We start from the raw sequence: 8,076 nt of genomic DNA on the forward strand, positions 1-8,076 counted from the left end.
GCCATGGGCAGCACCGTGGTGACGTCCATGGGCCCCGAGCACCTTGGCCTCCTGGGATGCATCATAAAAAAGATTAAGTAATGTCTATTATGACTGAATTGGCATAAAGATGTACATATATAATGAAATACATGTTATCTATCTAATAAAAGCCTGAGCGACTATTACGGCGGAATGACCAGAACAATCGGTTGCTATGATGCGCACTGACCACCAGGGGGCAGATGTTTAATGCAGGAGCTGCCCCCTGGTGGTCAGTGCGCTCCCACAGGGGGAGTGCTGGGGCTAAGGGACACCTCCCCCTACCCCGCCTCCCCGGCCCAGTGCACGAATGTTGTGTACCAGGCCTCTAATTAATACATAAGTAAGGATATAGCCAATATTATATAATAAACATTCTCTTTGACCTAAAGGTTCCTGTTTTGTGTTCAAGTTTAAAAGCAATCCAAGCATTTTCATGGGCTGTTTGCAAGGGGCCCCTGGGCGGGCGGGGGGTGGGGGGGGAGTGACAGCTCTTCCAAAGACAGCAGCAGGGAGTGGATGCTCCCCCGTGCTTCTGGCTGATGTGTAGAGAGGCTCTGGTGTCCTGCTGTCGGGAGGCCCTGTTCCCCGATATTCTGGAGAATTTGGGTGTTTGTCCAGTGCAGAGTGGCTGGCCGAGGTGGCTCGGGGCAGCCCACCTGGGGCTGAGTCCTCACCCTGCCTGTGCTGCGCTGCCCACCCGGTGTGCGCTCGTCCACGGTCGGGTTGTCTGGGTGAGGAAGGGTAGTAGTCCTTGGTCCCTCGTCGAGGGGGTTACACGGAAGGCAGGTCTCGCCAGCACTCAGGTCACAGCAAACAGACCCCAAGGAGGAGTCCAGCCTCCTCTCCAAGTTCAAGTGCCCAGTCTCAGGCCCCCAGGCTCTTGTCCATGTCCTGTGCATGTGTGTTCATGCGTGCACGTGTGCGTGTGTGTGCAGGGCAGAGGGGGGTGGCAGTGGCCCCGTGGGAGCTGCAGGCCCAGGGCCCCTGCTGGAATGCCAGGCTGCCGGGTCCCTCAGCTTCCCACACCCTGTCCGTGTGAGGGGAAGAAGCCCACACAATATCTGGAGTCAACCGAATAAGGTCTCTTCAGTCTTACTCACTCTTTTCCGCCATGAGAGTGCTCCGTGACACGCACCATGATGACCCGCTGAGCTCAGTGCGGACTCGAAGAGCTGCCTTTAGCAGCGGTGCCCAAGGGAAGTGCCTCTGCCCCAGGGCACACGCAGCGTCTGCAGACATTCTTTTTTTTTTTAAAATATATATTTTATTGATGTTTTACAGAGAAGAAGGGAGAGAGATAGTTAGAAACATCGATGAGAGAGAAACATCGATCAGCTGCCTCCTGCACGTCTCCCACTGGGGATGTGCCCGCAACCCAGGTACATGCCCTTGACCGGAATCAAACCTGGGACCCTTCAGTCCGCAGGCCGACGCTCTATCCACTGAGCAAAACCGGTTTCGGCTCTGCAGACATTCTTATTGTCACGGCTGGAGAGGGGAGAGCTCCTGGTGTTCAGGGGGGCACTGGTAACTATGCAGACAACCCCGCAGTGAAGGGTGGTCCGGCCCCAGTGTCGGTGGTGCAGAGGCCGGAGACCCTGCCACACGGCTGCTGGCACAGGGCGTGGGACTGTCGTCAGCGCTGTTGCAGGTTTCAGCCTCTGCCCCATCCAGGCTCTGTCTGCCCCATCCTGCCCCCCATCCTATCCCAGGTCCCTGCACACACTCCCACCCCATGGCCGCTCAGGACGCCAAAGAGTAGCTGTCTCTTCCAGGTGAGTCGGTGGTGATCAGGGCAGCAAGGAGGCCATTTAAATTAAAAGGCCCTCTGGGTATTTCACAGGAATCATGAGCCATCTCTATCTCAGAAAAACCCGTGTAGTGCCCGGCCGGTGTGGCTCAGTTGACCTATGAACCCGGAGGTCATGGTTCAATTCCTGATCAGGGCACATGCCCGGGTTGCAGGCTCCATCCCCAGTGGACAACTCTCAGCATTGATGTATCTCTCTCTCTCTCTCTCTCTCTCTCTCCCTCTCCCTTCCTCTCTGAAATCAATAAGAACAAATTACTAGTAATAAATAAAAACCAACCAACCAAAAACGCCGGTAGAGTTAGGTGGGAGTGAGGACGATACGTATGAACCTTAAGCAGTGTTTTTGTAAGAGGAGGCTGCTCTGACCCAGGCTCACCATGAAGAGCAGTGGTCTCTAGACAAAAGGACACACAGAGTCAGGCCTCAGCCTAATTCCTGTGTGAGCAAAGACGGCTCTCTGTTTTCTTCAAATCAGAATTTTTTTTCTAATTTGGAGGATACATGTCCGTTGCAGAACACTGGGGAGGCGTTGTTTCAAAATGAAAACAGACTGTGTTGTATATAGTTGACATCTCGCTCTTTTTCCAATTTTAGTATATGTGTTGCCGAAGCGAGCACAATCTCGCTCTTTTTCACTCAATGCCTGATTTTGAACATTCTTGCCTCATTACTCTTCAAAGTCATATTCCTGACGGTCACCCCAATGTCCCCTGTGGCCAAGCCACCAGCTATTCGACCTTCCCCTTGCATCTGGCCCTTTGTGGCTGTGCCCAGTGTTCTCACCTGTGAAATGGGCCCAGAGGTGCTGTGAGGTCCAGGACGATGGCCGACCTGTGCCCTCGTGTGGTCACTCGTGGGACGGGTCCTTCAGGCACCTGCAGGTCTGAGTTGGTGCCGGACATGAACCCCTCCCAGGCAGGGCCGAAGGTCCCGGGGGCTGTAACTGGACTGCCCTGGCGAAGACAGTCTGGCTCCCAGAGCCTCGGGACGCCCAGGCCTCGTGTCTACACTCACATTCCTCAGGCTATTTTGCCATTTCCTTTCGTGCTAAACCAGAGGGGCTATTTTGGAAACTTCTGTAAGCAAACTAAGCCGTGGCTGGCATTTGAGCGGATATGAAAGAGCCCTAAGTGAGGGGCTCAGGCAGAAGCGCTGCCCAGCCCTGGGAGCCCAGCATTAAATTTAGAAGCCTCACCTCCAAATGAGGTGAAATTGCAGGTTCCGTCCGGCGGGCGGGCGGCGGCTTTGGCCAGCAGTGAAGGGACAGATTTAGTGGAGGGGCTCCGGCTCCTCAGCCACACCTTGGGGAAGAGGCCCAGGACAGTCCCCAGTGTCTGGGGAGCAGCTGGCTGTGAGGAGCCGTCCAGCTGCCTGTCTTCCCGGCGCCCACCAGCTGTGTCCCCGTGGCATCGCCAGCCAGGGCTGCCCAGGCTGCCAGGCCAGAGAGGCAGCGAGGGACACGGGAAGAGGCAGTCCTCTCTGTCACCGAAGGTTTGGGACCTGCATGACTCCTGTTACCTCTCTCCTCTCCTGGGGGCCAGTGAGGCCTCTGGCTTGTCTCTCCTGCCCTGAGGAGTGCCGGCTGCCCAGGGCTGCCCATGATCCGGGTGAATGCCAGCCACAGCTGGGGGAGGGGGGCCTGCAGGTGGAGGGAGTCTCCCAGTGCCCAGCCTTTGTTCTGGTGGGCAGTGCCCCTGTCTTGCCCCTGTTCTGGGTGGTCAGTGTTCTCACCTGTTTATCAATGATTAAACAGGAATAAAACCCCTGGTCAAAGGTGACCAGCCTTCACTGGGGCTGGTCAGGGTGCCTGAGACTCCAGGGGTCTCAGCTGGGACATCCCATCTCCAGACCTCCATCCAGCTGGTGAGATGGCAGGAGTCCAAGGGGCCCACAGAGACCTGGCTCCTACACTCCTACCCCCACCCCCCAAGCCTGTAGGGCATGAGGCCACCCTTCAGTCCCCTTCAGGAACCTACTTCCATTCTGGAGCCCTTGCCTCCCCTCAGCCTGGCCCCCGAAGCCAGTGCAGCCCAGCACAAAGTGGCCGGGCTATGGCGTCCTTGCCCAGGTTCAAATCCCAGCTTTGGGGTTTCTTACCTGTGTGACCTTGGATGAGTCATTTCCCCTCCTCTCTGACCTCGGTTTCTTTATCTGCAAAATGGGGGTAATAACAGCACTTGCTTCCTAGCGTGTGGAGAGAATTAAATGAGATATTAAGCCCTTAGAACAGACAGTAGGCAGACTGCTGGCTACCCAGGGTCGGCGATTGTACGCTGCTGCTTTTGTAAGTAAGATATTATTGGAACACAGCTTTTACATATCATTTACATGTCGTCTGTGGCTGCGTTTGCTCTAAAACGGTAGAGCTGAGTCCTTGTGACAAAGCCCGCAAAGCCGAAAGTATTTACTCTCTGGCCCTTTGCAGAAAAGGTTCGCCTGCCCGTGGCGTGCAGCACACAGGGGAAGTGCTCCCTGCTTACCCTCATCGTTATTCTCCCACTGCCTGCTCTCCGGGCCTCGCCTCTCAGCCCTGGTCCCCTGGTCCCATGAGGATGTGGTGTGAAGCTGCCCAGCCCACGTCCCCACCAGTGACCTGGGCCACCCCCTGCCTGCCCCTCCTCATTCCCTTGCCCAGGGGGCGGGGGATGGGGAGCGGTGCACCCAGAGCAGGTGCTGAGTGGTGGGATGGGGGTCCTGATTGTTTAACAATCAGCAGCGGAAAAGCCCTCATTTGTAGACTCGCTGATTTCTGTGGTGTAAGTGTTCCTACCGTGGCTGACTTCAAGCTGCCAGAATTCCCGGAAATGTGACAATGGACTCTGAGCCGGTCCACCGGCAGCCGCACAGGGCAGGTGGGGGCTGTGGGGATGTCCCTGCGGCGGGGGCAGCTCCTAGAGTGCGGGACTCCTGGCACGCACGGGGACAGGTGCTGGCGCTGGCATCTGTACGCTCCGGTCCTACACCTGGCTCTGCCGCTGTCGGACTGGGTCCCTGGGCCACCCTTGTCCTCTCGGAGCCTCAGTTTCCTCTTCTGTCAAATTAGGTTTGCAGTGGCTCCTAGGCCTAAGGGTGTTGTGTGGACTTAATAAGATAATTTTGCATAAGGCATTTAGCCAGGCTGCTTACTAATGAGCATTCAATAAATGATGCCTCCATTCCCAGATTGCCTCAACCTCCCCCTCTGCACACAGTGCTGTCGTTCATGGGTTTGGAGCAGGTGACAGTCCCTGGCACCGGGCTTGCCACACAGTGGGTGCTCAGCACACGCCGCCCTTCCTCCAGAGGGAGGAAGGCGCTCACCGGCTTCTCTGACGCAGCAGCTGACGTGCAGCGCGGGGTCTTGGTCAGATCAGTGGCACAGAGACAGCCAGCTCCTGCTGAGTGCCTCTTGTATTGTGTGCTGGTAGCTCATTGGCCCCTGGTCCTTTTCTGAATTTCCATTCTACAGATGTGATCACTGAGGCCCAGAACCTGTGAGTGGCACAGGTACAGCCGGGGTTTGAGCCCAGGTCTGGCTTTTCTGTTTCCAATGCTCCCCCATGGGGCAGTGGAGTGGGGGTGCATAGGAGGAGGGTAGGCTTGGGGGCTGCACAGATCTGCTGGGGGTTTAGAGGGAGGGCTCTGGAGCCCCTGGTGGGGGCTGACAAGCAAAAAGCAGGACTGGACGCTGGACAGATGTGGCTGGAAAGAGAACATGACCCCAGGCAGAGCCGCAGCCTGAGCGAAGGTGTGGAGGCTGCACTCAGTTGGGGGTGGAGGGAATGTGGGATGCAGGGGCCTCACCAGCAGGCCTTGTTGTTGGGTGAGATTCTTTACAGGTTTGGCCTGGGCAGTGGGGTCCTGGGATCGTGGGGCTGGCCCCACCCTGGCTGGGGAGTAAGGTAGGAAACTGTAGCAGCAGAGATTTAGGTTAGATACGGAGGAGAGCTTTCCGATCGTCCTGCTGGAAGATAGCAGGCGACGGTCCCAAGGGATGTGTGGATGTTTCCAATCTAGAGATGGTTTGGAAAAAAGGGAAGACAGCCAGCATTCGAGGCTGGCCTCGTTGCAGCTTGGGTCCGAGGATGGGGGGCTTCCTGAAGCCTTTGATGCCAGGAACTGGGCTTTGTCACCCCCACTACTCAAAACCCTCCCATGCCCTCGCCGGTTTGGCTCAGTGGATAGAGCGTCAGCCTGTGGACTAAAGGGTCCCAGGTTGGATTCCGGTCCAGGGCACATGCCCGAGTTTCAGGCTTGGTCCCCAGTAGGGGGCATGCAGGAGGCAGCCGATCAATGATTCTCTCATCATGGATGTTCCTCTCTCTCCCTCTCCCTCTCCCTTTCTCTCTGAAATAAAAAAAAACTATTTAAAAACAACAACAACCAAAACCCAAAACCCTCCCATGCTCCCAGGTACCCTCGCCAACTATAAGGCTGAGTTCTCCGTGAGCTGCACTCTGCTGGCCTCTCCACCTCACCTGGAGCCATGCCCGACCCCCTGAACTTCTGTCACTTCTGGATTGCACCATGTCATCTGCACCTCCAGGCCTCTACCATGCTGTTCCCTCTGCCTCAGATGCCCTTCCCTTTCTTCCCCTCCCCTCCCCTCCCTCCCCCTCCCCTTCTCTCCTCCTCAGCCTTTCCTTCTCAGCTCTAGGTCGCCTCCTTCAAGGCTGGGCCAAAGCCCCCCTGGGGTCCCCCACCCCTTCACTATCAACTCCCACTGTATCTGCCTGGTGGCTGGTTGGCCTCTTGCTGGACTGGGAGCCCTGGAGGGCAAGAACTCGGCCTGTCTGCTGAGTGCGTGTCTCGGCACGGTGTCTGGCATGCAGCAGCGCTCAGTGAGGATTCGGGGAGGGGTGAGGGTTACTGGCAGAGAGGAGCAGCAGAGGGGAGGGGAGCAGAGCTGGGTCCAGGAGCCGTGGTGTCCCCCTGCACGAGGACACGGCATTGCTCAGGCACCAAGAACCGGCGCAGAGTACAGAGACCTGGGTTTGAATCATGCTCCTGCCGTCGCTCCCAAGCAGGTTCCCTAACCTCACTGAGCCTCGGTGTTCTCATCTGTGAGCTGGGACAGCACCCTCTCTGCTGGAAGGACCTGGGAGGCCACGGTGGAGGGTGCCAGCCTGGGTCAGCCTCGCCGGGTGGTGGTGCATGGCTGACGCTCCCGCCCTCTCCCTGCAGGTGACAGCCATGTCGGTGAGGGTGCGGTTCCTGTCCCCTGGGGACGCGGCGGCCGTGGGGGTCGTGGGCCGGAGCGCCTCCTTCGCGGGCTTCAGCAGCGCACAGAGCCGCAGGATCGCGTAAGTTCTGCCCGTGTGGGGCTCGTCCAGGGCTGGGCAGGGGTCAGGGACATCCTCCTCCCGCTGCCGGTGCCCTGAGGCTCGCTCTCTGCCAGGCCTGCAGCCCAGGACAGACTGGTGTGTGTGTGTGTGTGTGTGTGTGTGTGTGTGTGTGTCTCTGTGTGTGTATCTGTGTCTCTCTGTGTGTGTATATGTGTGTGTATCTGTGTCTGTGTGTGTATCTGTGTGTGTCTCTGTGTGTATGTGTGTGTATATCTGTGTGTGTGATGTATGCATGTATGTGTATGTGTTTATGTGTCTGTGTGTTGTGTGTGTGTGTGTGTTGTGTGTGTGTGTGTGGTGTGTGGTGTGTGTGTGTGTGTGTGTGTCTCTGTGTGTGTATGTGTGTGTGTATCTGTGTGTGTGTATCTCTGTGTGTGTGTATCTGTGTGTGTGTGTATCTGTGTGTGTGGTGTGGTGTGTGTGTGTGTGTGTGTGTGTGTGTGTGGCTTGGAGTTGGGAGAAACCTAACAGCCCACTTGGCAGAGCAGGACACTGAGGCTCAGAGAGGTGGAGCTGCTCACCAAGGTCACACAGCCGGACTGACTCGGGCTTGGAACTGAGGCTCCTGGGGGTGGGGTGGGATGGAATGTTCTTCCTGTTTGAAAAAATGGAAAATGGGGCCACTCACGCCAGCTCTGTGACCTGGGCAGGCGAGTTCACCTCTCTGAGCCTCGATTTCCTCATGTCCCTTCCTCACGGCTGTCATGAGGGCACAGTGAGGTGGCACATGGCCAGCAGCCAGCACACGCGGGCACACACAGCCACACGTGGGCACACGCGGGCACACAGCAGGGGCCGTGGGGAGTTTTCAAAGGCAGAGGAGCAGCCTCTGTGGAGACGGGCCTGGGCGGCGCTGACCCTCTGGAGTGAGATCTTGGTGGCTCTGCCCTGGTCTCCCCAGGAGGTAACCCCAGG

The 8,076-nt window shown here is 57.3% G+C and overlaps 1 protein-coding gene across 1 annotated transcript in view; it reads left to right on the forward strand.

The window, feature by feature from the left end:
* Positions 1–8,076, forward strand: part of FAM65C (family with sequence similarity 65 member C) — a 68,606-nt gene that overhangs the window by 34,451 nt on the left and 26,079 nt on the right. Inside the window, exon 2 of the mRNA XM_006758790.2 lies at positions 7,001–7,119. Coding sequence (XP_006758853.1) covers positions 7,010–7,119 — 110 coding nt within the window. The 5' untranslated portion in view covers positions 7,001–7,009. The remainder of the gene's footprint in view (positions 1–7,000; positions 7,120–8,076) is intronic.

Source organism: Myotis davidii, unplaced genomic scaffold, assembly GCF_000327345.1.
Source record: "Myotis davidii unplaced genomic scaffold, ASM32734v1 scaffold935, whole genome shotgun sequence".
In the NCBI taxonomy this organism is placed as follows: Eukaryota; Metazoa; Chordata; class Mammalia; order Chiroptera; family Vespertilionidae; genus Myotis; species Myotis davidii.